At 33.8% G+C, this 26,201-nt stretch overlaps 2 protein-coding genes across 3 annotated transcripts; both read left to right on the top strand.

The window, feature by feature from the left end:
* The first annotated feature begins 505 nt into the window (after nucleotides 1-505).
* On the top strand, nucleotides 506-2,299 carry LOC117788026 (probable serine hydrolase). The gene is made up of 2 exons (XM_034626681.1): nucleotides 506-562; nucleotides 1,196-2,299. Exons 1-2 carry the CDS (start codon nucleotides 539-541, stop codon nucleotides 2,132-2,134), a joined length of 963 nt encoding a protein of 320 aa, XP_034482572.1. The 5' UTR covers nucleotides 506-538; the 3' UTR covers nucleotides 2,135-2,299.
* An 8,600-nt stretch (nucleotides 2,300-10,899) lies between these two features.
* On the top strand, nucleotides 10,900-24,548 carry LOC117788691 (SEC14 domain and spectrin repeat-containing protein 1-B). Of its 2 annotated transcripts, none has more exons than XM_034627524.1 (10): nucleotides 10,900-11,118; nucleotides 11,809-12,004; nucleotides 12,084-12,197; nucleotides 12,784-12,958; nucleotides 14,894-15,619; nucleotides 17,014-17,378; nucleotides 18,541-18,867; nucleotides 18,910-19,064; nucleotides 21,667-21,958; nucleotides 23,901-24,548. In XM_034627524.1, exons 1-10 carry the CDS (start codon nucleotides 10,952-10,954, stop codon nucleotides 24,501-24,503), a joined length of 3,120 nt encoding a protein of 1,039 aa, XP_034483415.1. In that variant the 5' UTR covers nucleotides 10,900-10,951; the 3' UTR covers nucleotides 24,504-24,548. The 2 variants fall into 2 exon arrangements, with proteins under 2 accessions (XP_034483415.1, XP_034483414.1); XM_034627523.1 differs by having other exon boundaries at nucleotides 21,094-21,958.
* Nucleotides 24,549-26,201: the final 1,653 nt, after the last annotated feature.

The raw sequence follows: 26,201 nt of genomic DNA, 5'->3' as shown, positions 1-26,201 counted from the left end.
TACGATGATTATAATTTATGTGGAATGCGATTCGCAGAAAGTAATAGTAAAATTGATAAAGCTTAAAGCTAAAGTGGGAATTCTGTTGTGATAAGATTGGAAGGTAAGCTCTATTCTCAAACAGCTGATTCGATTTGTTTACCTCACAAAAAGCTTCTCACACCTGACCTACGTTTAAGCTAAAGCTTATTTGACTGATCACAATAATAAGTTGCGATCGCATTCAAATCGTAAAAGCTTTGAGAAAAGTTTTGAATGGTTAAAGCTCAATTTTTTGTTTAGTTGCTGGCCAAGTGTTTGAGCTATTAGAAATAGAATCTATTTATAATTAGTTTTGGATAACTGAAAATCTAATTAAAATTCTAGCACTAATCAATTAATCGGTTAGTTAAGATAAAGCACACAAACTTAAGATAAACCCACTGAATTTGAATAAATAAATAGATAATACAAAGCAAGACAAACATTGAAGGCAGTCGAATAATCAAACAGTCAAGAAGTTGAAGTCAAAGGGTTGTGACAAGTTCAGAGAGTTGTCATGGGAAATTTGTCGCTGAACGATGTAAGTAAAACACAATTAGAGTTTGAAGCAATTATATTAGGCTTAAAAATTATATTTTATTTGCTTGCAACTTTACCAAACCTAAATAAGGAAAATGTTTTAAAAAAAAATTGTTAATATCTTACAAAATTTCTTGCTTAAATGCACCTTATTTATTAAATTTATAATCAAATTAATTTAGGAGTGACGTTGGAATATTTAAATATATACACAGAAAAGAAAATCCATTCTAAAGAAAATCCATTCTAATAAATTTGTTTAAGTATATATACAGGATATACTTCCTAAATTAATATAATATGTAGATAAAAACGCAACGATATAAAAAAATCGACAATAAAAAATCCAAAGAAGCTTAAATTAATTTATTTACTGCAAGAAAGAAAATAATGTTATGAAAAATCGAGCTTGATTTAAGTATTTTGTACTTTGTTTATGAGAATCCGGGGTTACCGCAATTCTGACATCGCATTGGATTAATTTTATCCCGAAATCCCGGATTTTTTTCTGTGTACTAGATCAAGCTATTTAAAGAAAACCCAATTTAATTTATGTAAAAATTAGTGGATTTGGTAAAAGTTACAATCTGTCGTTATTTGTTACACTCTACTACATGCAATTATATTTGGACAGTTTGAAGATGTGAGCATCGAAACACCCTATGGATATTTGATGGGTCGTTGGTACGGCAATCGAAAGGACCGTCCTATTTTGGCCCTACACGGTTGGCAGGACAATCTGGGAAGCTTTGATACGTTGATACCGCTATTACCTGATTATCTGGGAGTGCTGTGCATCGAACTACCAGGACATGGATACTCTTCACCATTGCCAGCTGGAATGCATTACAGTGCCGATGATTGGGTCCTTGTCATAGGCAGAGTGATGAAGGAGTACAACTGGAAGAAGGTCTCTTTGATGGGTCACTCTCTGGGCGGCATCTTGAGCTATATTCATGCCTCACTCGCTCCTCAAACTGTGGACATGATCATCACACTGGACATTTGTTTGCCCCCCTTTGATGCCCCTGAATGCATAGAGAAGAGGGCTCAATATATGGAAAGACATCTGGTGGAAGAAGATCGCACTAGGCTAATGGAAGTTCAGGAACCTCCTTCCTATACGATGTCCCAGCTACGAAAAGTTCTTAGTCGGGGAACCTTCAACTCGGTTCCTGTGGAGTTTGCTCAACATTTGCTCAACCGAAGTGTGAGGAAATCGCAGCTCTATCCAGATAAATTCTATTTCTTTCGTGATGGTCGCTCAAAATATCACGCTCTTCTACCATTTTGTGCTGAAAAGGGTCTCGAAATGGCGAAACGTATTAAGGACAAGCCCTATCTCATCATTAAGGGCTCGGACTCTCCATTTATTGACTCGAGATCAGAGGAGGTTATTTCCTTTTTGGCCAAGAATAATCCTTACTTTGAATTTCATGAAGTGTCTGGACTACATCATGTGCATCTAACAAATGCCACAGAGTGTGCCAAGTTTATAGTTCCCTTTCTGAGGCGACACCGACCGCCCCCTGCAGCAGGAGTGGTGAATTCACCGGGAAAAGGCAAACTGTAGCAACATTTGGTTACTGTATGTGTATAAAATTCATGTCGACGGGTATTCAATATAAATTCGTTCAAGTAACATTTAATTTAAAAAAAATAAATTAATTAAAATATATAATAATAAAATTGCTTAACCTCATTGCTCACTCACTCATCATTGTTCAGTACAAACTGCTCGAGATACAAGTTTGAAATTACGAATTGGGACAGCAAAGTTATAAAAATTTCATAGGAAGATGGGACGGCGTTTTGAAAAATTTGACCTGCAAGTGCGTTAAATTCAAGATTTAGCAGTCAGTCATATTCAGTCTTATTCTCTTTTCTCTCTCTCTTTTATTTTCTCTAATTTTCTCACACATAAGTAAAATTTAAATGTTCCTACAATTTTTAAGTTAACAGATAATATAATAAACATAATCGAAAGTCCAATTACTAGTACTCTACTCACTCTCCTAATGTCTTAGATTTAATATTAAATATTTTGTTTAATTTTCTGTGCCTGCCTTTGCTTAGAGAAGAGTTATGAAGGGGTAAATAGAAAGAAGGCGGGTTTTAAGGGGACTCAAAACTATAAGACCTAGAAGGCTAAAATTTGTACAGTAGTCAAGTACAGATTAAGTATTAATTTTATTTTATCAGTGCAGATAAATCATTGAGAACAGTTTTCGATAAAAATATATATTAATAACAACAAAAAGTCTTAAAAGAAGCGAATAATCTGTCTTTCTCTGACTCTGTAAACAGACAGACGAATGGACAATGAATTTTTATAGATAATATGAAATTAATATTTTATTAAATAATATTAAAATAAAAAACTAAAAGTCTTAGACAAAACCCAATTAGTTTTTTCTCACTCTCTTTTTACCTTTTTAAAGATAAGTGATGAAATACATTTTCTTTGAAAAATTACTTCAAAAGTAATAAAAACTAAAAAGAGTCCTGTGTCTTTGTTTTTGGCTGTTATTCTATTATGTTACTTATGTCTCAGACATATGAACATATTTGTTATGCCTTCTGCTGTGTAATTTTAGCAAGTTTAAGCTGCTTAACTACACTTGAGCGCTTTAGAACAATTAGCTGTGGCACATGTAATGCGATTGGCATTGCCTTGGCTTTGGTTTTGACTTGGCCAAGTTGCCAAAGTTAAGCAACAATCAGGGCTTTCTCTCGAGTAGAGTCTTCAGTCTTTAGTGGTTGTCTGCTTGACAACTGGCTTATAACTTAAGCCATTGTTGCCTACAGCAATGATATATGAAATAATCAGCAAAAAGGCAACGCAGGAAACTCTGAGCATCTATCGAACAATTAGCTTTAGCTACACACATATACATAAACACTTTCATGTACATGTAAACTCACTTAAATATGGCGAAGTGTAATCAATTGTTGGCCCCAAAAAGCATTTGAAAATCATTTTATTGTTGGCGTGACAACAATAGGCGTTGCCTACTTTCGGGCGGCCTCAGTGAAAATTAATTTCTGGCATCCGCTCAGCAGTTGCCACGCCTACTTTTAGGTGCCGCCTAGTAACTGACAAGAAGAAGCAGAAGAAGAAGCCGCAACGGAACGGGAAACAACGAGGCGCATACTTTATTTAATTTAAGCAGTTTCCCACTGTCTCAAATGCTTATAATATACACATGACAAAGAGTATATTTGCACAGCAAATGAAGAGTAATTTAAATTAAAATTAATATAATATATCATTATATTTTAGGGGTCTCAGTAGACGTACAAAATTAAAAAAAAAATTGAATATTTAAAATAACCATAAATAGCTATATTAAGACAGTATCTTCTAGCTGTGCTGAATTGGAATATAAAAAAAATTAATTAAAATTTAAAAAAAAAAATAACATTATTAAAAATCAATAAGAAATTTTTGATAACTTAAAAATAAAATAAAATAATTTTTAGTAATATAATTAAAATGTATCTCACCGCTAAAAGATATAAACAATTCTTAAATTTCAAATGAAAATCAATAAATAATATATTAAGATAAACTACAATTTATTGTTAAATATTATAAGCATTACAGGGTATCTGGCAGCTGTGCCAAATATTTTTAATTTCCTTACAACTACAAAATCAGCTAATATATTAAAAGAAACCCTAACAACTGATCAGAAAAGAAATGATTGACAAGTGTTATATTTACAGGGTATTTTTATTAGCTGGTTTAATTATTTTTATAATGTCCTTGAAACATCTGTTGGGCTGTGTCTGCTGTCAGCTGCCGCATTGCCACAAATGCTGAATATTAAATATGTATTTACTTTTTGGTCGCATAATTTCTTGTCATACATTTTGATTGCACGTACATTTTAATATAAATATTAATATTTATGCTTAAAGTTTTGCGACTGCAAATGCGAATCAATTAACGAAGCAAAGTTCTTGCATATTTTCATACGCTGATTAAACAACAACATTTAAGCAATATCGATTTTGTAATTTAGCTGCTGCTTTTTTAACTCGCAAATGAAACACAACACACACAAACACAACACACACATGTGGCTTACTAAGTAAAATGTGTAAACGGAGACGCCTCAGCGCCGCAGGAGGCGTCTCTTCTTTGTGGCAGGAGATGAAAGTGAATAAAAGTGAAGCCATAAACTCAACTTGATAACTTGCCTAGATTTTTAAATGAAAATCAACGCAAAATGGTTCACTTTGCCACAGAGTTAGCTACTAAGAGTTATAAGTTATAAGAAAATCCAAAAAAAGGAATTTAAAAAATAATAAAAATGTTTTTACAAGGGAACGAGAAAATTCCGAAAATAAATACAATTTTCTGGTAATGTAACCTAGAAAACAATAAATATTTATAATTTATATTTATAAATATTTTATTTTGCATTTATTTCTAAGTAAAATGCTTTTTAGCTCTACAATTGAACTTTAAAATTCTACAACTGAAAATAAAAATAAAAATTAAAAAACAATTTATATATTTAAAACTTCAAAATGATACAAAACAATTAAAAATATAAAGAAATAAATATTAGAGCTATTAAAATAACTGTTTATAAGTATAATTTTTGTTTATTAATACTTTCAATATTTTTTTTAGACTCTGATACTCATTTTTTTTTTTTATTTATTTTTTTTTTTTTTTTTTTTAAAGAGTTGAATCCATACAATGCAAAAAATAGTAGCATTACAACACAACAATAGTAATTTATAATAGGATACTCATTACTTTTTATTCAACATTTTGCATTAATTATTATAGCATACTTTTGGGCGGACTGTAAGAATTTGTGGTGTAAATTGAAGAGCAATTTGTTGGAAACTAGTCAAATCAAATGGAATAAGTTCTGGAAAGAGCGGAAAAAAAGCCTTAGGCTGTATAAATTATGCATGTTGAGGTCATCACATGATTCTCAGCTGGCCGCTTAATAAACTAAACTAAACTGAGAACTGAAAACTAAAAACTGTTTAAAATTCTTGGTGTGCCACGTTCGACGCTGCAATAAATCTGAAACTGCACTCAATTGCCAGCACGCATGCAACATCAGGCGTCGCTGTCGCTGTCGCTGCCGACGTCGCTGTCAACGTCAACGTCAACGCAGACTGCGACAGAGACGGAGACGTCAAAGTTGACTGCTACTAGAAACGTGCGCGCAATTTTCGCAATTTTCTAATAGCCGCTAACGCATCAAAGAAGCGAGAAGGAGAAGGAGAAACAGAGAGAGAGAGAAGGTGACAGAGAGAGTGGGAGAGAGTAAGAACCATTGGGTCTGTTATTAAAAAGTAAAACAAGCCAAAACACATTTCACGTACGCAGCGAGTTGAGAAAACAGAGAGAGAAGCTCGAGTTTTTGTTTTTAACTTGGGCCGGAAGTGCTTTCGACGCCATTTTGTGGTCGACTTTTTATGGCCAAGCAGGCAGTGCTGCAATTGAGAGTGCAGCCAAAGTCCGAGCTACAAAGCACACGGGATTCTTGAATGCTCTTTATCAGCTGCTACGTGCTCATTGAGGTCATCACGCACTTTAACCTCCAGTCAAAGCACCAGCAACAAAAAATGAATAAAGCCAGCAGAAAAAACATATACAAAAAACTTTAATTAAGAGTGCCCGAACACGAGATACCCAGCATTCATGCTCTTTTATGCCCTAGCATTCACTGACTTACTTCTGAAAATTGCTGGAGCTTATAAATCGAAAGAACTTTCCTGTATATAATTTTATTCAGTTAAAAAATGTATATATTTTATGGTAAATAAATTTTTGACACAAAAACTATAATTTTAACAAAAAATACATTAAAAATGAAGAAATATATATTTTCTTTAGGTCGTTAATGATCAGTCAGTCAGTCAGGACAAGCATTGATATATTTTTTAGTCTCTTGCTTCAATTTATTCCCTTTTATTAAACAACTTAATACCCCATTGTACTTTTAAAGTACAGGGTCTTAAAAACGCGCCTATGCTAGAAGATTGCCAATAAATTGTTGCTAAGCAGCGAGATGGAAACACGGTAGAAATGTGTGGAAAAATGGGTAGAAAAAAGTGCTTGCTGACAAAGCAACACAGCTGGAGAGTGGAGAGAGTGAGGAGTGAGGAGAGAGGAAAGTGGAAACACCACAGGACAAACATTTTGCATTTCCATCGCCATACTTCGACCCACATTCCGGCTGCCCATTAAATCTGCTACAATTTACTTGTGATTGACATGTTTATAAGGGTCGCACACACACACAGCAGGAACTAAAGATTCTTTCATGCTCTTTTCCTTACTCAGGTTTCCCTATTCCCTTTTAGAGCAGTGGGGGATTCCAACCTCTTGAATTGGACCTCCATAACAAGTGAAGCCCAAAACTGGTTTTCCTTCCCTTTTCTTTTCTTTTTCCTTCTTTCTAGTTTCAATAAATCTTTGATATTCGCACTGTCCGAGCATACTAAATATCCTTTTGCACTTCAAGTGCTTTATTGAGACAGCAAGAAGTAGAAGAAGCAGAAGCAGAAACAAAACACAACTCAAATTCCTGGAATCCCATACGCACACATAATTAAAAGTTCCCACGTTGCGATTGGGCCATGAATAAAACAATATGATAAACTAAAGTTAACAACTGTATACTGAAAATTGCATACTCTTTAAGTAATTGAGCTGTACTTGAAATAGATAAAAATAAATATTTAAGATAGCAAGTTCAAAAAAAAAATGTTACATTTTAAAATTTACCATTTTGCTAACTTATATGTAAAATTAAAAAATGTTTATTACAATGAGAGTCAATAAATTTATAGAAATAATTAAATTATAAAGGTATTTTCATTAGACAGTGTAATAATAATGATAGACTTAGGAACTGTCCATTTTTCACACTAGGTATAAATTGCCAAAATATTATTACTTAATAAAATGGAAAATTTCATTAACATATCTCAATGTATATTATTGATTTTTTTGCGTTAAATTTTTCATTGAAATCTTGAACAAACAAAAATTCAAATAGCTTTAATACTTTTATTTTTAATAACATTGAAATATTTACAAACATTTCAATAAAAAAAATGCACAAATAACTTAAATATTAATATATATAATTAAATTGAACATTTTCTAATAATTTCATAATATTTTTTACTTTAACACATAAAAAAAAATATGTAGATAAGATGTTTGCAATAATTTTTAAAAACTCATGACTTGATTGCAATTGCTGTCATCATAAAGTGAATGTACCCTTTAAATTTGAGGGTAATCAGAGAACACAGACTCCGATATCAGAAGTGGCAGACAAAACGCATGTTTTGTTTTAATTTAGCTGGCGGAAAAGAAACTTCAAGTTGGCATCACGCATGTGAACAGGTTTTTTATGCACTTTTAACTTGATAAAAAACACAAACAACTGAGAAACTAATAAAAAGGGCAAAACCTGCCGAGGCAATAACAACAACCAATTGATATGCAACTGAGAGGAAAAAACAGCTGACACGCAAGAATTGAAGTTGAGGTTGCAAGTGCAACTCAAACCGGGTTGCAAAGCGATCAACGCACGCGCCAAGCAACCTACAAGATACAAGCCATCAGATACAACCTACAAGATACAAAACGAACTTCAGTCGAGCGCGCAAACTGTCGGCAAACGCACGAAGCACGAGAGTTAACGGATCGTCGGTTGGTCGGGTTCGTATTTGACCAAAATAAATGCAAATAAAACAGCGAAATAAATAAACAACTCAAGTGCAATTTTTTGAAAGTCTCTACAAACTGTGTGTGCCACAAAAAAAAATAAAAAGAGATAAACATTAAACGAGATTTAATGTCAAATTACAATTTGAGTGGCGCATAAAAAAGTCGAAAAATAATTAATTAAACATAAATACGAAATGAAGTCAAGAGTTGCCGAAGAACATTTGTCAGCTGCTAAAACAAATTCTTAGCTCGAGAAATGCTAATGGCTTTCAAGTTGTTGTTGTTGCTTTCGGTTGTTTGTGTTGTTGTGGAACTTTTCAATTAATTTTACAACCCGAGGAAGCAGAGACGTCTCTCATTTTCGCCTGCTCCGCATGGATCTTATCGTCATATCATAAAACCACACACAAAACTCAATTCTTTTCAAGAAAGTTTACTAAACGGTGGAAAAATAACGGCTCTTCTGTTTGCTTTTGTTTTTTTTTTGTTATTGTTTTTGTTGTTGTTAGCCCAGTAGCCAGCAGAGTATACAGGATTATAAGCTTATGGATTTATTTATTCAATTGCAACTAGAAACAGTTGAACAAAATTACTTTAAAACTTCTGAAATTGACAAAAAAAAAATTGGTTTGGTATAAAAAAATTAAATATTTAAAAAAAAAATAAAAAAAGTTAAGAAACAATGCAAATTATGTAAATAAAAAATTTATTTTAAGGAGACTTCTAAGGTTATTTATTTAGTAGTATTAGTTCTTTATTATTATTTAAAAAATGTAACATATGCAAAAAATATTTATTTAATGTCAATTAAGAACAGTTAAACAAAATATTGTTTAAAAGAAAACTAGCAAAAATTTATTTTATTTTTAAATTAATATATATTTCTATAAAAAATGTTCTATTTGCTATTAGGAATGTATTTTCGAAGCACTTTACTATCAAATATACTTTTTTTTTTAATTTTATTGTTTTTTTTTATAATTTGTACTTCAATTTTTTTCGGTTACTGGGCTTTTAATAGTCGAGCACCTCAGCTGCAGTGTTTTTACTTTTTCTGCCTATTTTAGTAGCATTTTTAAGATGCCGCAAGGCCTAAAAACCCCATGAAAGGTGTGCCCCAAAACAAAAGCGGAGCATTTAAGCCCCCGCGGCTGTCTACCTTCCTCTTCCCCCTCTCTCTCTCTCTCTCGCTCTCTCACTCACTCTCTCTTTCTCTGCCTATTCCTTTCTTATGCTGAAAATTAATATTTTTTTGTCTTTGATTTATTTTATTTCTTGCATAAAATTTGTTGCCGCGTTTGCTACATTTTTATTTTTTGCTGCCTAGCGAATTATTCAATTTGAATCTGACATTTGAGACTTGAAATTCATGTTGAAGTTGTTGTTTGTCATAGTTGCTGTTGTCGTTGTTGCTGCTGTAATTGTAATTCAATGCGGAAGACGGAGAAGGAGAGGGAGAGGCAGAGGGAGAGGGAGACGGACCATAACCGTAGTCTTCACAATTATCAGTTGGGGCAACGGGCAACAGGTTGCCGCAAAGTGCTGCAAATTGTTGTTGTAGTTGTTGTTGTAGTTGTTGTTGTTGTTGAATTCTTGTCCATAAAACGGAGCAAGTTTTACAGTCATTTACGCATAACTGTAAGATAGAAACAGACAGAAACAGGATTTTCACTCATATAGCTGTGTGTTCACTGTGTGTATGTGTGTGTGTGCCTCTGCCACGCCTCTTATCAGTAGTTAGTTGGCAACAAATTAAGCCAAAAGCCTGCAGCTGTTGGCATAGAAAAAGTTTAGTGCTCTCTTCTTTTCCCCCCTGTTGACTTCAATTTGTGTCAAGCAATTTTCGTAAAAAAAAAAATGCAAAAAAAACTAGTAAAAAGGCTAAAAATCCAACAAGCCCGACTGTGAAAGACCCTGTGTTTATTTTGCAAATTAGTCAAAAATAATACAAATATGCCTGTAAAAAGTTTTTAATACAAAAAAAGTTAAAATAAGTGTTACAGACATTCTTTACTTTCTTCTAAAAACCGAGTCTTAAAACTTTTTTAAGCTTTGAACTAGTAGTCACATTAAATAAATTAATTTTAATTATTTTTAAAAAAAGGAAATTAAATAAATACAAATATTCCTAATACAAAAAAAAATTCTAATATAAAACGAGATGTTTTGTTTCTTTTTGCGACAATTTTAGCAGACTTTTTATACTAACTACAGGGTCTAAATACCATGCGAAAAAAATGGAATTTTTCCATTTACCATTTTCCATTTTCCATTAGCAACAACAACAACAAACAGCGTTGAGCTTAGGCTCTTAAGCTAACATGAAAATAGTGAAAATCATGTGAGTCTCTCAACTTGAGTCTTCAGACTTGTCAAACGTGTTCCAAGACGGCATTGGAAAATGTGCATTGTGTGGCAGCAACAGTTGCAGTTGCAGCAACAGCAGCAACAGTTGCTGCAACAACTGTGACTCGGTATTAATTTACAACAACAACAAATGAATAAATAACAAAAACTAACGATGAAAAACAAATAGTCAGAAGTCTTTAGTCTTTTTTTTTTGAAGTTAACATTCTTACTCTGCCACGTTTATAGAAATGACGCGTTTCAAAACTTTGAGGCCCTTTGATAATTAAAAAAAAAAAGAAAAAAGAATCCGCTGAATTCATGGAGGAAGATGTGTTGAATGCGCTGCAAATGCGCTGTGCGTATCTTTCGGGTGGCTACGATCGGGAGAAACGTATAATATTCATTGTGAATGCATTCAACGATCAACAATTGTGGAATCGTCGCTGTCTTCAACTGACACTCGACTATCTAAAGCGTTCACTCAGGTGAGTCCAAGCAGAGAGCGAAGACTCTAAAAAACTAAAAAGTTGAAAACAAATTAATTAACATAAGACGACAAAGTCTCTTATGCAAATGATAATTTAGGCTTTTAAAATTTAAGTCTTTTCATTAGTTTCGGGCCGTGTTCTATAGTCTAAAGATAAGTTAATATCACTCTCTGTTATTTGCATATGAATTCTACTTTATGATCTTCTTACGTTCTGTTCTTTTTTTTGTGATAAAAGTTAAAAAAAAAGCCGAAACATGGATCAACCTGCTTGCTAGACTTCAGCTGAATTTTATAATACAGCAAAACTTTCTTACAAGCGAATTTGTTAACCAAAAAGCAATAAAACAAACAACGAAATAAATTATGGCTGAATACATGTATGTAATCAATCAAGCGAACAAATTTTAGTTACAAACGACAATCAAAATGCTTAACAAGCTTCAAAACAGGCACCGCAATTAAGTGTGATGAGTTTAAGAAAATAAACCCTAATAAATTAGAATGAAAATCGCAGATACACTTATTTTAAATTGATTATATTGGAGAGAATAAATTTATATTTTTAATATTTTTAAATAATAATTAAACTCTCATTTTTGTAGCCAAATAATTATTTGTAAAGTCATTTAATTATTGTCCTTAAATTTATTGTTAATTTTGACTCCTTTCTCTCTTTCGCACTCAGTGCTGCCATATTGCAAAATGGCGTCAGTGTCATTGTCAATGCTCAGGAGAGCAGCTCTCGCATCTCCAGACAGCACGTGCGTCAGATCTATGCGCTCTTTGGTGGCGACATTAGCGTCGATTTGTATCTAGTCAGAGCGGAGGGTTTCTGGGAGAAGCACGTGGAGCCATGCGCCAAGTCGCAGATCAAAGGCGAGGTAAGACATGCAACATGCCGCATGCCGCATGCCACTTGCAAATGAAACAGCTTTGAAATTCCAACTCTCTACTCTACAGCCCTTGGTGCTCTCGAAGACACGTCTAGCCAAATTTATCGAGCCACAGAATCTGCCCGAAGAATTGGGCGGCACTCTGCAATTCAATTATGATCTGTGGCTGCAACAGCGCAAGGTAAGTGCCACAAAAAAATTAAAAAATATAATTTATATAAGCAGTCATTTCTACATATTTTAAGCAACTCAAAAGAAGTCAAAATCAATTTCTAGTAATTGTTTCGAAACTTAAAGAGCAGTGGGAGATTTGAATGATTTGTATTTAAATTAAATCAATTAACATAAGCAGATTTTTAATTTGTTTATTTTTTTTTTTGTATACAATATGCCAAAGTATTTATAAAAAGATTTGACAACTTTGATGGAATTAATTTGTATTAATTTTTATATAAGATTAAATATAAATATTTATTTTTTAAATTAATTTTTGATTACATTGAATATACCAAAGTATATATAAAATATATGTATTAATTTAATAAAAATATGTTTTTCCATTAAATTAAATTCATTTTTAAATTAAATAAAAATTATAATAATAAGTGTATAATATATTTGAAATTTGTTTATTTATTTCACAAAATATTTGTTGAAAGACTTAAGAATTTAATAATTAGTAAAGTGGTTAAATTCAATTTAAATTAATTTGAAGACTGTCAACTCTAGAGATTTTTGATATACAACTGATACTCTATCTTTTACAGGCCATAGACGAATTCAGCAGGACGCATGCTCTAACTTTGGGCACCATGGAACAGCTGTTGACTTTGCTCGCTGGCCACAGGTCGCTGCGTCCGGCGGAAGCGGATGTCGAGCTGAAGAAGTGCGCCCAGTTGCACACGCATGTGCAACGCAGCATTGAGGCAGCTATTGAGATGGGTAAGCGGCAAGTTCGTTGCCTAAGTCTTTCGTTTTGCGTGCGTTCGCCAAACAAAATTAACATATTCTCAATGTCTACGAAGCGAAATGTGACAAGTAATTTATTATTGTACAACAACAACAACTGAGACAATGACAACATCAACAACTGAGACAACAAAAACAAGTCGTGTGCGTGTTTCAATTAGAAATGAAAATGTTTGCCAAACTTGTTTTGCGTGTGTCTCATTTTGAGTTGTGGGTTGACTTTTATTACACTGCATAACATTGAATTATATTCATGGGTAAAATGAACTTGAAAACTGTGGGAGTCAGGGATAAATTCTATCGCAACCTTATTGAATGCTATGATTTTTTAAAATAAATAATACTCAGTTTTAAATGTAAGAGAATTTTGACAGATTAAATATTTTATGTAATTTCAAACGATAAAATCTTAAATAGAGATCATACGTTTACATTCTTCAGTTGAATATCAAAATAACCCTCCAATTGGGAACTCTTTTCTTTTTAAATAAATGAAACTTCAAAAGAATTTATCATCAAGAACTCTTCATACAAATTGTATAAGCTATAAGAGTAAAAGTCAATAAAGATCTATTCTTAAATCAAATAAAAATATATTAAATTATTAAAGAATTTATTTGCAATAAGTACGATTGTATAATTAAGCAACTTATTTTTGCTTCATCTTTTTTAGTCTGTTTGATTTACAATTTTTACAACACAAAATCAGATTGTTTTTAATAATCTAAAATATAAAAACGACCCACAGTCAGCTTTGTTATGCTGTGTTTCATGCTTATAAGAGTGTTTAGATTCTCTAGAGAATACCACAAAAACCGCACACTTGAAGCTCGTGTTGTGGTGTTTCTTCTTCTTCTTCTTCTTTTTGTCTGTGGCACGTGTAGGTGGCATTGTTTACATCGTGACCCTTCACTAAGCTAGTTTCCATATTTGTGAGCCACCTTTGTGACGTGCAACGAAACTGACATTAAAAATGAAGACGAGTCGAGATGAGCTGTGATTTTCACTTTTATGTAGGGTTAATAGGCAAATAGAAACGCTGGAAATTGTGGTAAATGTGTTAAGCAAGCAAAACACACACTTTTTATAAGAGATTTTCAGTGAAACTAATACGGTTAAACATATTTCTCAAAATGGAAACGGGAAAGGTGTAACCAGAATTTTAAGGTTTAAAAAAAAGGTAGAAATAGATCGAAAGAATTTATTTTTTTTAAGGAAATTCTTCCCAAGGCTGACAACAAAAATTGCACTTGTGAAGTTGTCAGTTCAATGTTTTATCAGACTTCAAACTTGCATTACTTTGTCAAAACTCATTCGATTTTGATGCGGAATGTCGTTTTATTTATTTTTTGGTCTCTTATTTGTTTCTGCATCTAAAAAATAATAACTTTAAAAAATTTTTAATTTTCGGTTTTTTCCCCGAAAATATCATGTACTCCCCCCTTTGACTTTTTGAAAAAAATATTTTTTTAAAAATTTTAAAACTCGAGTTTTTACTTTTAGTCGACTACTGGTGCCCAAATTAGTATAAAACGACACTTTAAATTTGATTCTGAGATGTTTAATTTTTCTGTAAAAAATCATGTCAATATTAACAAAAAATTTGTATAACTTCGTCAAAAATTAACCCATATTCATGGGGAATGTCATTTTGATCATAATTTTGCCTCTAAATTGGTTCTGCATATAAAATTTATTCATTTTAAAAAATTTTTATTTTCGATACTTTTTGTCAAAACCATGTACTCCCCCCTTTGACTTTTTGAAAAAAAAAATTTTTGTTGCTAAGAAAACCATGTGTAAAGTCAAAGGAAAATGTGCATAATTTTTTACAAAAAGTTTGTAGTGAAAAGAGCGTATAATAAAGATATTTTCATTGAAACTAATGCGGTTAAACCTTTTCCTCAGGTAACGCGATCTTGGCTCGCTTCAACGAGGTTTACGAGACGCCGACACAGGCAGCGACACATGCCACACCTGCTGCCACAACAACAACTGCCACAACAACCTCGGCAGCTACAACAATGGGTCTTTCAAGACCCCTTCTCCCCCCTGATCTGGGTTGTGAGAGGGCCCGCATCGAGTTGCGTCTCAATGAGATCGAGAAGAAGCAGACGGCAATACGAACCGCGTGGTTGGAGTTGCTGCGATCGCTGCGTGAGGCACGTGAGCTTTGTACCTTGGAAGAGGGCGTGGCCTTTGTCACCAACTGGATTCTCAACCAGGCCGAGCAACTGCTGAGCCGACAGCGCAGCATTGGAGGCGATGTTCGTGGCGCGGAAACATTGCGATCGGCACACGATCAATTGGAACTGGAGTGTCGAGAAACATATGGTTGTTATGCCGAGCTGCTCTACAAGATCGAGCAATTCTCCAGCGAGAGATCACAGCTTAAGTGCCAGGATCTTCTCTCCCAGCGCGACTTTATGCAATTCGTTTGTCGCTCCTTTGCCGAACGCCTCGAAAAAAGACGAAAAGTTCTAATGACTTCGTTGCGTTTTCATCGTTTATACGATCAATTTGAGGCGGAACTTTTGATCGCCAATCAGGCAGCGGATGCGGAACCCAGTGAATTAAACTCCCAACAGGCCAAAGAGTTGCTAATGCAACTGAAGACAAGTCAAAAGTTGTTGGGTAAGTGAAAGAAGAAAGATCGTTGAGATCGATGGCAACTTTGGGATCTTCCCATGTCAGTTAAGCAACTTCAAATGCTACCAACTGCAGTCGTAACTATTTAATGGGGCAAGTTATCAAGTGAAAGTCGCTGCATCGAGTTTAGGATGATGTAAACGATCTTCTCAAATGCCTTTTGTTGTATTTTAACTGATATTTTAGTTGTCAGTTTAAGTATATATGCAAACTTGCTTTCAATTGAGAGTGTTTTAATCTCGCAGACAGTTGACAGTCTACCACTTTATGCACTTTTTATTAGTCTTCAAATAAAATTTGAAATTGCAATTCAACCAATTTCATCAGTAAAATCACCATTTCAATCTTAGCAATAAAAACATTTACTGTATGACATCAATCAAGTTTTTATTTGATTAGACTCTTGACATACTTTGACTTCATTAGAATTTTATTACACATTTCATATTCATTCACAGCAACCACTTTTATAGATAAGAGTTTAGGTCGTACCTATTGATAAGAGACTCGATAACAGCTCTTTAAATGTTTATCAGTATTTCAAAATAAAAATGAAATTTAGATTCTTACAAAACAAAATTTCAAGATTCAATAACGTAACATTGCAGTCAACTAAAAATACTACAGAATTTTGAATAAAATTAATAAAGGTAAAAATTAAAATTTAAGAATAACTGGATAAGCTTCATCAAAAAAAATATAAGTTTTAATGTCTTCTTAATCTATTGTTGTAGCTGACCAAGTGTAGATCAAGCTTCTATTCATTAATTAACTAAAGAGGATGAGGAGGATTTTTTTATAAAATATTCGAAAATACGTTTGAGCTCGATCGTATCATCTTATTTAAGGTTTTTCTTATATTTTTAGGGATATTTAAAAATGCGTCTAATAGGAAACATTTGGTAATAAATAATTTCAAATACAACTCGTGCAGCTTTAGGCCAAAATTCTGGGAGTAAGGTCTACAGAGTAATCGAAATTCAAATCAAATCAATTCTATACACTGAAAAAAAAAAGCAACTTCTAAAATCAAGAACATTTATGTTATCTTATGTATTGTGTTCTTAAAATAAGACCATTATAAGACCAAATAACTAATAATCATAATCTCAAAATAGCAGTTCATAATATATGAATAAAAATCTTAAATTGTTTAATAATTATAAAAATATACTAAGCCAGAAAAACAAGTGTCTAAGTTTTCGATCAAAGTTCTTTATTCTGAGACCCAAATTTAAAATAAATTTTTTGAGTTTATCAGACAGCAATTGATAACACTATCAATTTTGATGGTGGCTGTTGTTGTTGTTGCTTGTGTTGCAACTGATTCGAGCGTTGCAACTGATTTGTTGTTGTTGTTTTTCGGCATTTTTTCACAGTCAACATCGAACGCGAACTTGTGCGCGAGGGCGAAAAGCTGAGCGACATGTTGTCGATGCCGGTGAAAGACGCTTTGGGCCGTGACCTCCAGTTGGACTACAGCAACGACATTGCCCAGCTGCGACGTCGCCTCGACGCGAGCAGAGCTCGGAGGCAGCGGTGCGGGGAGCGGGTGGCGCTGCAGCGGCTCACCTTGGAGCAGGTGACCCACATTCATGGCTATGAGCAGGAGGTGCACTGTGCTCTCAACTGGATGAACGAGCTGTATGCGGTGTTGTTGCGCTGTCATTCCCATGTCGGCTGCAACATCCACGAGATTCAGCTGCAGAAGGACGAGCTGCAGGGGTTCGAGGAAACCGGACGGGTGAGTTTAAGACAGTGAAAGAGTGACGGAGTGACAGAGAGAGAAAGAGAAATGTAACCAAAGAGAGTGAGAGCATTAGATATCTATACAATTTTTGGTCAGACAGTTTGACTTTACACTGACAAAAAAAAAAAGAACAACTTCTAAAGTCAAGAACATTCATCTTAAATATTTTGTTCTTAAAATAAGAACATTTTAACACCAAATTACTAATACTAAAAACATTAATCAAAAAATCAAAGTTTTTAACACAGAAAAAAATATTTCAAATTGTTAGAAAAGCATATAAATGTACTATTTTATTTAAAACAATTGGTGGACTGGTGGCGCTCTGGTTAGATAACATTTATAAAATTACTAAGACAGAATAAAATGTATTAAGTCTAAGTTAAAATAATAAATATAAAAATAATTTTTTGATTCTAATTTTAAGCACATTTATGTTTATTAGCAGTCTTTAAAATATATATTTAAATTTAATATTTATTTAATTTCTTTTTCTAATTCTTTTTTATATTTTAAGCAAGGGAGCAAATCATACAACTTAAATATTTTCCAGGGATTGAAGTATTTATAACTTTTGTTATAAAACTCACGAAATAATCATTATTCTATGAGCTTTTGTATTTTACTTATGATTTCTTTTGAGCAAAAAATAAAACTCAGGAATAATCATTATTTTGGGCAAAAAAATAAAACTCAGAATATTGGTTTTTCTTGAGTTTGTTTTTTTTTTTTTGAATCAAAAATAAAACTAAAGTTGTTATTTTGAGCTACAAACTTGAGTTTTATTTTTGATTCAAAAAATAATAATACCCAAGAAATAATTTTTATGCCATGAATTTTATTTCTTTTTTGCTCAAATATAATTATTTTTTCTTGAGTTTTATTTTTTTTGCTAAAATATAATGATTATTTAATGAGTTTATTAATAAAAAATCATAAATCTTAAAATCATGGGGAAATTGCAGATTGCCCTTTAAGAAACAAATTTTAGAATTTTTTTTTAGAAGGGAATGATTTTTTCATTAAAAAAAAAAACAACTTAATCATTATTTACTGTCCGTGAAAAATATATATTTAAATTTACAAATATTGTGTGTTTATTTTACAAACAATCATCTATGTAAATTTCTGTCTCCTTTTCTATTTTCCCACTCAGAGCATCTACAATTATGGCTGTCAGCTGCTGGAGGCATCGCAGACACTGCGTCTCTGTTGCAAGTTGGAGCGGTCGGAGCCGGAGCAGTTTCTGCTGCAGCTGCAACGCACCTGGCACAGTCTACAGTCGATTTCCCAGGAGCAGATGACGCGTCTGCGTGTCTCCGCCGTCTTTCATCGCAGTGTGGAGGCATATTATCGACAACTGCGCGATCTGCGACCTCTGCTCACTCATGAACTTGCCACACAGCTGCAGCAGCAGCGACAGCAACACAATCGCAGCAGCAGCGGCATCAGCAGCGACGCCGACGCCGACGTTGACGCCGACGCCGACGTTGACGCCGACGGCGACGTTGATGCCTCTACAGAGCTCTTTCCTGCTGGCGGCCTTGGAGCGCGACTGCAGCGCCATCTATTGGCGAGGGAGCAACTTTTGGTGGAAGTGGGTCGCATGGTCCGACTGGGTCGGCTGTTAAAGAAGCGTCTGAAGGAACCATTTCTGCTCGACGCACTCACGGGCAAAAGGTGAGTAGTTTTCACTAACGATTTCACTAGCGAAAACGGTTGGCGACGGCGAGAGAGCGAGGGGAAGGTTAAATTCGGAGCGGAGGAGGAAAAAACCACTCAAATATCGTCAGATAAAAGTAAAATTATATCAGAGAAAACAAATGAGAACATTGCTCGACTAGCAGATACCCTGCAATCAACTCTAATTGCAAGGGAGAATTCTTCTCAGCGACAAGGCAAGAGAAACACTTAATTATTTCACTTATAAAAGCATCAGATAAAACTAATTATAAAATTCTCACAAAATGAAAAAGCTGAACGACGAAGAGATACCCGGTATTTGAATTTGTATAAGAGAAAAAAATCAAAAAAACACTCAAAAGTTTCACTAATAAACACATCACATCAGATAAAACCAAAATAAAATCTGACAAAACTAAGGCGAATGCAATCGTTGCTTGACTGACAGATACCCTGTAGAAAATAATAGTTTAGTGTGTATGCATGACTAAAATCGATCTCAAATTCACACTTATTTAAAGACTCTAAAAAAATAATAATGTTTGCAGGCTAAGCACGCTAGATGGCGCCAGTGTTTCTTTAGCTTTCCTTTACGTATAAAACATTTTTAAATAACTTTTATTTTTGCTCTGTCATCGCAATGAAATTTTGAGCGTATGATAATGTATGTGATATTGTTATGTAAAGTTTATATGCTTGAACTTTAAATTATTTTAATATGGAAAAACAGTTTCTTAAATAACTTTTGAGTTTATAATTCAATCATCATACAAATTTTAGGATATTTTAATAGTTTGCTAATATATCCTTGCAACAAATTTCATGAACATATCTTCCGATATGGGGGAGAGAAGAAGAAGACTATTAATAGATTTTGAGTAATTATAGTCTTGTCATTCAATAATTATATTTTTGCGACTGTTTGAGCTTGTCACATACACTAGCTGAAAGTTATACAGCCCCTTTTTGTCATGGCTACAGGGTATAAATGTCGAGCAGCACTCACGGAAAAGTGCCGCCAACTATTGTGATTTTTGGGTCCATCAGTCTATTTCGGTGCGTGATCCAGCGCGTTGCGTCGGAAAATCATCGCTGTCGTTTCGGGAAAATACATAAACATATATATATACAAAAATATATATTGAAAGAACAAATATATAGTGTGGCAACTGTCAAGTTGTCAAGTAAATAAAGGCAGCCGGCAATCTTCGTAATATATATATATATATAGAGAGATAGAGATCTTGTGTATTCCTACTGGAAAAACGTGTTGTGTGGTGTCAACAAGTGGGTCAAAGTGGGAAAACTCTGCTATAATTATAGAAACAACTTTCCGCTCTCACTTAATATAATTTATTATCCACTTGTGGTTATCTTCCAAGTGAATATTCAAGTGTACTTCAAGTAATTCATCAAGTAATAATTTTTTGACTGGCCGCCTGCCAAAAGCGTGTTTTAAGTTTTGCGTCAAACAAATTGCGGGAAATAGGCGGGAAGAGATTTAGAAAACCTCAAAAATTCCCCATAGTTCGAGAAATAATAATAAAAATGTTCAAATTTAAAAGAAAAAAAAAGCTGGGAAGAAGAACTAGGAAGCATTTAATTTGGAAATATTAAAAGTTATTATTCAATCCCTCCATTTTTAATTTACTTAAATATAAGTATAAATAAATTAAAATATATACTTATATCCTAAAGAAAATTCAAACAAAATCAGATTTCTGTTTTCCTAATGTCATTAATGTAATTATTTATTGTTAACTCTAAATGCTTTTTTTATTTAAGTTCATTTCCGAATTATAATGAAATATTCTTGGTCTAGTTTTTTTTTTTACCCTAAATTATTTTTCTATATTTTAATTTTGTAATTATTATACTTTGTATGTTTTTTCTTTATTAAAATTCCTATTATATGCTTCCTATTTTTTCTTAATCCAATTTTGGTTTCTTCAACTTTTATTATTAGTTATTTTCTTAGTTTTTGTAAATCTTAAAACCTTAAACCAACTGAGGCTTGAGAAAAAAGTGAAAAAATGTTTGCCCGATTTCGCAATATTTTTGCAAAATCAAAAACGGATGAGGTGCCCATTATTGTGGTGAATGAACCAATGGAAGAGGCGGAAAATTCCGAAGATATTCAAACTGAGAATCAGACTGAGATTAAAGCTCCTTTGGCCAGCGAGGAGGAGGAGTCGGAAAGTCTCAATGAAACACTGAGCAAGTCTAGTCAAGAACTCTCTCAGCTGCTGGATGCAATTAATTTGAGCAGCAAATTGCCAGACAATGATGAAAGTAATGAAGATGATGATGACGATGATGATGACGATAATGATGATACAGCCAGCACTTCCAGTGTGAAAACTAAAATAGCCAAAGCTTCCATAGAGCGTGATATACCCACGGATATAGAAGAAGAGGAAGAGGAAGCTATAGAGCAGCACAGTCTGGACAAGATCAAGGCTTTAATACGCAACGACAGTGAAACCTATCCGCAGAGTGATTACACCGATACTGAGGATAATGCCACGCCCTCGCACTCACGCACCGCCTCCCAGGATTCAACAGCCGATAAACTGACCTTACTTCCCTGTGATTACAGCATTATCCCCGAGGAACTGCCCTTCGACAGTCCCGTTCATCCGAGTCCCCTACACGACAGTGGACGCAACAGCAGCGCCGACAGCGAAACTTGCCCCACTGTGCAACTGTCGCCCAGCACAGTGACAGTGACACCAACCGGAAGCAATGAATTAGCCTGTGCCGCCATCTCCCACAAGCTGAGTGCAATTGCCGAGGTGGCCGAGTCCCTGGATGCGGTGATCAGGGATTGCAGTGGCGCCATCGACGTCGACCTGTCCAAGAAGCTCGGATCCCATGCAGTTGGCAGCGAGGTGAGTTCGAGAGAGTTGATAAAAAATTGACAGTGTAGGCCGAAAAATCGAATTTTGTTGCAGAATAAAAATAGAGGCCAAATAATGAAAAAATCGACATTTCGCAAGGAAATCGGTTGAGATTTGACGAAGCTATGACAGTTTGAAGTTTTAGATAATGTGTAATGGGTGAAGGGTCAAGGGTCAAGGTATGAAAAAAATGGACAGTGATTGACAAAAAATTAATTTTTCCAATTTTTATGCAGAATCAAAATAGAGACCAAATAATGAAAAAATTGACAATCCGCAAGGAAATCGGATAAGATTTGACGAAGTTATGGCAGTTTGAAGTTTTAGACAACGTAAAATGGGTCAAGGGTCAAGGTACGGAAAAAATGGACAGTGATGGCAAAAAATTCATTTTTCCAATGTTGATGCAGAATCAAAATAGAATTCAAATCATGAAAAATTTGATATTCCGCAAGGAAATCGGTTAAGATTTGACAAAGTTATGACAGTTTGAAGTTTTAGACAATGTGTAATGGGTGAAGGGTCAAGGGTCAAGGTATGAAAAAAAGGACAGTGATTGACAAAAAATTTATTTTTCCAATTTTGATGCAGAATCAAAATAGAATTCAAATCATGAAAATTTTGACGTTTCGCAAGGAAATCGTTTGAGATTTGACGAGGTTATGACAGTTTGAAGTTTTAGATAATGTGAAATGGGTGAGGGTCAAGGGTCAAGGTACGGAAAAAATGGACAGTGATTGACAAAAATTCATTTTTCCAATTTTGATGCAGAATCAAAAAAGAGACCAAATAATGAAAAAATTGACAATCCGCAAGGAAATCGGATAAGATTTGACGAAGTTATGACAGTTTGAAGTTTTAGATAATGTGTAATGGGTGAAGGGTCAAGTGTCAAGGGTCAAGGTATGAAAAAAATGGACAGTGATTGACAAAAAATTCATTTTTCCAATTTTGATGCAGAATCAAAATAGAGACCAAATAATGAAAAAATTGACAATCCGCAAGGAAATCGGATAAGATTTGACGAAGTTATGGCAGTTAGAAGTTTTAGAGAATGTATAATGGGTGAAGGGTCAAGGTATGAAAAAATTGACAGTGATTGACAAAAAATTCGCTTTTTCAATTTATATGCAGAATCAGAATAGAGACCAAATGATGAAAAAATTGACAATCCGCAATGAAATCGGATGACATTTGACGAAGTTATGACAGTTTGAAGTTTTAGATAATGTGTAATGGGTGAAGGGTCAAGGATCAAGGTATGATAAAAATGGACAGTGATTGACAAAAATTCATTTTTCCAATTTTGATGCAGAATCAAAATAGAGGCCAAATAATGAAAAAATTGACAATCCGCAATGAAATCGGATAAGATTTGACGAAGTTATGACAGTTTGAAGTTTTACATAATGTGTAATGGGTGAAGGGTCAAGGGTCAAGGTATGAAAAAATGGACAGTGATTGACAAAAAATTCATTTTTCCAATTTTGATGCAGAATCAAAATAGAGACCAAATAATGAAAAAATTGACAATCCGCAAGGAAATTGGATAAGATTTGACGAAGTTATGACAGTTTGAAGTTTTAGATAATGTGTAATGGGTGAAGGGTCAAGGGTCAAGGTTTGAAAAAATGGACAGTGATTGACAAAAAATTCATTTTTCCAATTTTGATGCAGAATCTAAATAGAGGCCAAATAATGAAAAAATTGATAATCCGCAAGGAAATCGGATAAGATTTGACAAAGTTATGGCAGTTTGAAGTTGTTCAGGAAGTAGGAAAGAAAGAACTGGACAGTGCTGGGATCAATTCAATTTCCTGTTTTGATCATATATAAATACTTTTCAATAACACGCTTCTAAAAATGTACAGAGTATCAGTTTTTTACTGATTTGTCTTGATTTCGTCTAACTTTTTCTACTTTTTTTTTGCAGGACTGGCAATCGCGCTCCACGGAGGATGAATCCTTTGCCACCGCCTCCGAGGGCAATTTCACGCCCAATTCGCACTCTTCGTCCTTCCAGACGGCTTCGTATATTGGATCTGCGAAGAATTCCTTCGATGAGGCGGACGATTCGACGTTGAGCAACTTTGAGATTCCCGAGCTGCCTCAATCGCCCGTCAACATGTCTTTTGACAGCTCCGAGCTGAGTTATTTCTCGGCTCAACAGCCCCCGCTGCATCCCTGCGAGGCGGATGATGATCAGGATAGCGTTGTGGGCGTGGCCGAGCTGCATAGTCAAAGTGTTACGCCCACGCCGGAAATGGAATTGGAATTGGAGGTGCAACATCCCATCGAATCGGATAGCGAAATAGAAGCTTACGGATTGGACTCTAATGTCATTAGCACGGAATTTATGCCCAGTGTTTCTACGGCTGTTACGCCGGAGGTGAGTTCTGCCGACTGCGCTGCCGCTGCTGACTGCGCTGCCTCTGCCTCGACTAACAACAACAACAACAACGAACAGAAGACGAATTGGCGTCGCAGCAAATACTACGAGAATATTACGAAACAAACGATCAAGGGATTCCTCTGAGCAATTAAATGAGCTAATATGAGATAAATTGAGATGAGAAAAGAGGAGAAGAGAGGACAGACCACGACCAAGACGTAACCCGCCTAATTAACCCGCGCCATTTGCTTTGCCGTTTTACTATTTTGTTATTTTTTTAAGTTTATTTTGTTGTTTTCTTGCCAAAAAATTCAAAAATTGCTGGCAGCTAATTTTTCTCTAATTTATTTAAGTTTCGTTTCTATTTTGGCTATTTTAGCAAATGAGCTAAACAATTTTCTTTAGTTTTCCCCGCATGTTTTAGTTGTATTAATTTATTAATAATGAATATAATCTACCCAAATGCATTTAATAACTTTTATAAATTATGCCCAACAATTAGAGAATTCCAACATTATTATTTTAATATTTATCACTGTGCATTAATTATTTTTATTTATTCACAGTTTTTTCCATTTTTAATAAATTGAAAATTATATGTTTAATAATTTTTATAAATTGAGCAGAGCAATTAGCGAATCCCAAAATAATAATAATTTATCATTTGTTTTTATTTATCAACAGTTTTTTTCTTCCGCTTATCCCAATTTCCCTTCTGTATTTAATTAAGCGCATTTTTAGTTGCATTTATTTATAAATAATTATTTATAGTTTAGTTAAATAAATTAAATCATTTTTATGTCCAACAGTGAGAGTATAACAAAATAATTGAATTATTATTTATTACTCTCCACATCAAATTTATTTGTATATTAATTTTTTTCTTCAGTTTTTTCAGCATTGTTTATAAAATATCTGTATTATTTAGCAACAATTTTCTTCCCTATTTCTTTTTAATGTACAATGCTCTAATTGTATTTATTTTTAATTATTTATATAGTTTAGTTGAATACATTTTATGAATCGTGCGCAACAATTAAAGAATTACAACAAAATGAATTAATTATTTATCACCCTGCCCAACATAATTATTTAGTTTTTTTTTTATTTATCAAAAAAAGGTTGAAATATTTTACATTTATGAGTCACAAAGTAGCTCAATTAATTTTAAATAAATAAAATGATAAAATAAGTCTTTAATTGAGTAAGAATAATAATTTAATTTTAATACTATTTTTGATTTTGATTAAAAAAAGTTTTGGAATTTTTCTTCAGACCAAAAAGTGGTGCATAACTTTAGGCTGAAGTTTTTAATGAGCGCGCTTAACCCTTGTGCAGTTTGGGGGTTTATTTTGGACACAAACAGCTGTTTGATTAGAAATTGTTTGTGTTGTGTTGTGATTGTAATTGTGATTGTCTGTGTATGTGTATTTGTCTGTGGGTGTTAATTGATGTCAATTAGGTGAAAAGGGAGTTCTCTCTCTGTCTCTCTCACGCTCTCTCACTTTATTAACAAGCCACTCAAAATGTCACATTAATCTCAATAAAAATGTTATAAATTAAATATATATGGGTATGTGTGACATATGTGTATGCGTGTCTCTTTGTACATATGTATGTGTGTGTGTGTGTGTATTCCTTATAAAAATCCACGTATAAACCTGCTCTTAGATTTAAGCGCCAGTGTAGCAATCAAATCAAATTGCCGCCAGTTTTGCTGGCATTTCGTGACTGACCAAGAAAAGAGCAACAAAAAAACAATAACCAATAAGATCAAGCAGGGTGCTCGACGGTTTGATGCCTATGAACCGTATCTAAAACTACCATAAATAAAAAATAAAA

The sequence above is a fragment of the Drosophila innubila genome, assembly GCF_004354385.1.
Source record: "Drosophila innubila isolate TH190305 chromosome 3L unlocalized genomic scaffold, UK_Dinn_1.0 0_D_3L, whole genome shotgun sequence".
Taxonomy (NCBI): Eukaryota; Metazoa; Arthropoda; class Insecta; order Diptera; family Drosophilidae; genus Drosophila; species Drosophila innubila.
This window is presented reverse-complemented; position numbering and strand designations above follow the sequence as displayed.

Excerpts from the sequence above, each read along its gene's own strand:
- LOC117788026 (XM_034626681.1), top strand. The coding sequence starts at position 539 with ATGGGAAATTTGTCGCTGAACGAT. Across the intron at positions 563-1,195 it reads GAAATTTGTCGCTGAACGAT|TTTGAAGATGTGAGCATCGA; the intron begins GTAAGTAAAACA and ends ATATTTGGACAG.
- LOC117788691 (XM_034627523.1), top strand. The coding sequence starts at position 10,952 with ATGGAGGAAGATGTGTTGAATGCGCTGCAAATGCGCTGTGCGTATCTT. Across the intron at positions 12,198-12,783 it reads TGTGGCTGCAACAGCGCAAG|GCCATAGACGAATTCAGCAG; the intron begins GTAAGTGCCACA and ends TATCTTTTACAG. Across the intron at positions 17,379-18,540 it reads GGTTCGAGGAAACCGGACGG|AGCATCTACAATTATGGCTG; the intron begins GTGAGTTTAAGA and ends TTTCCCACTCAG.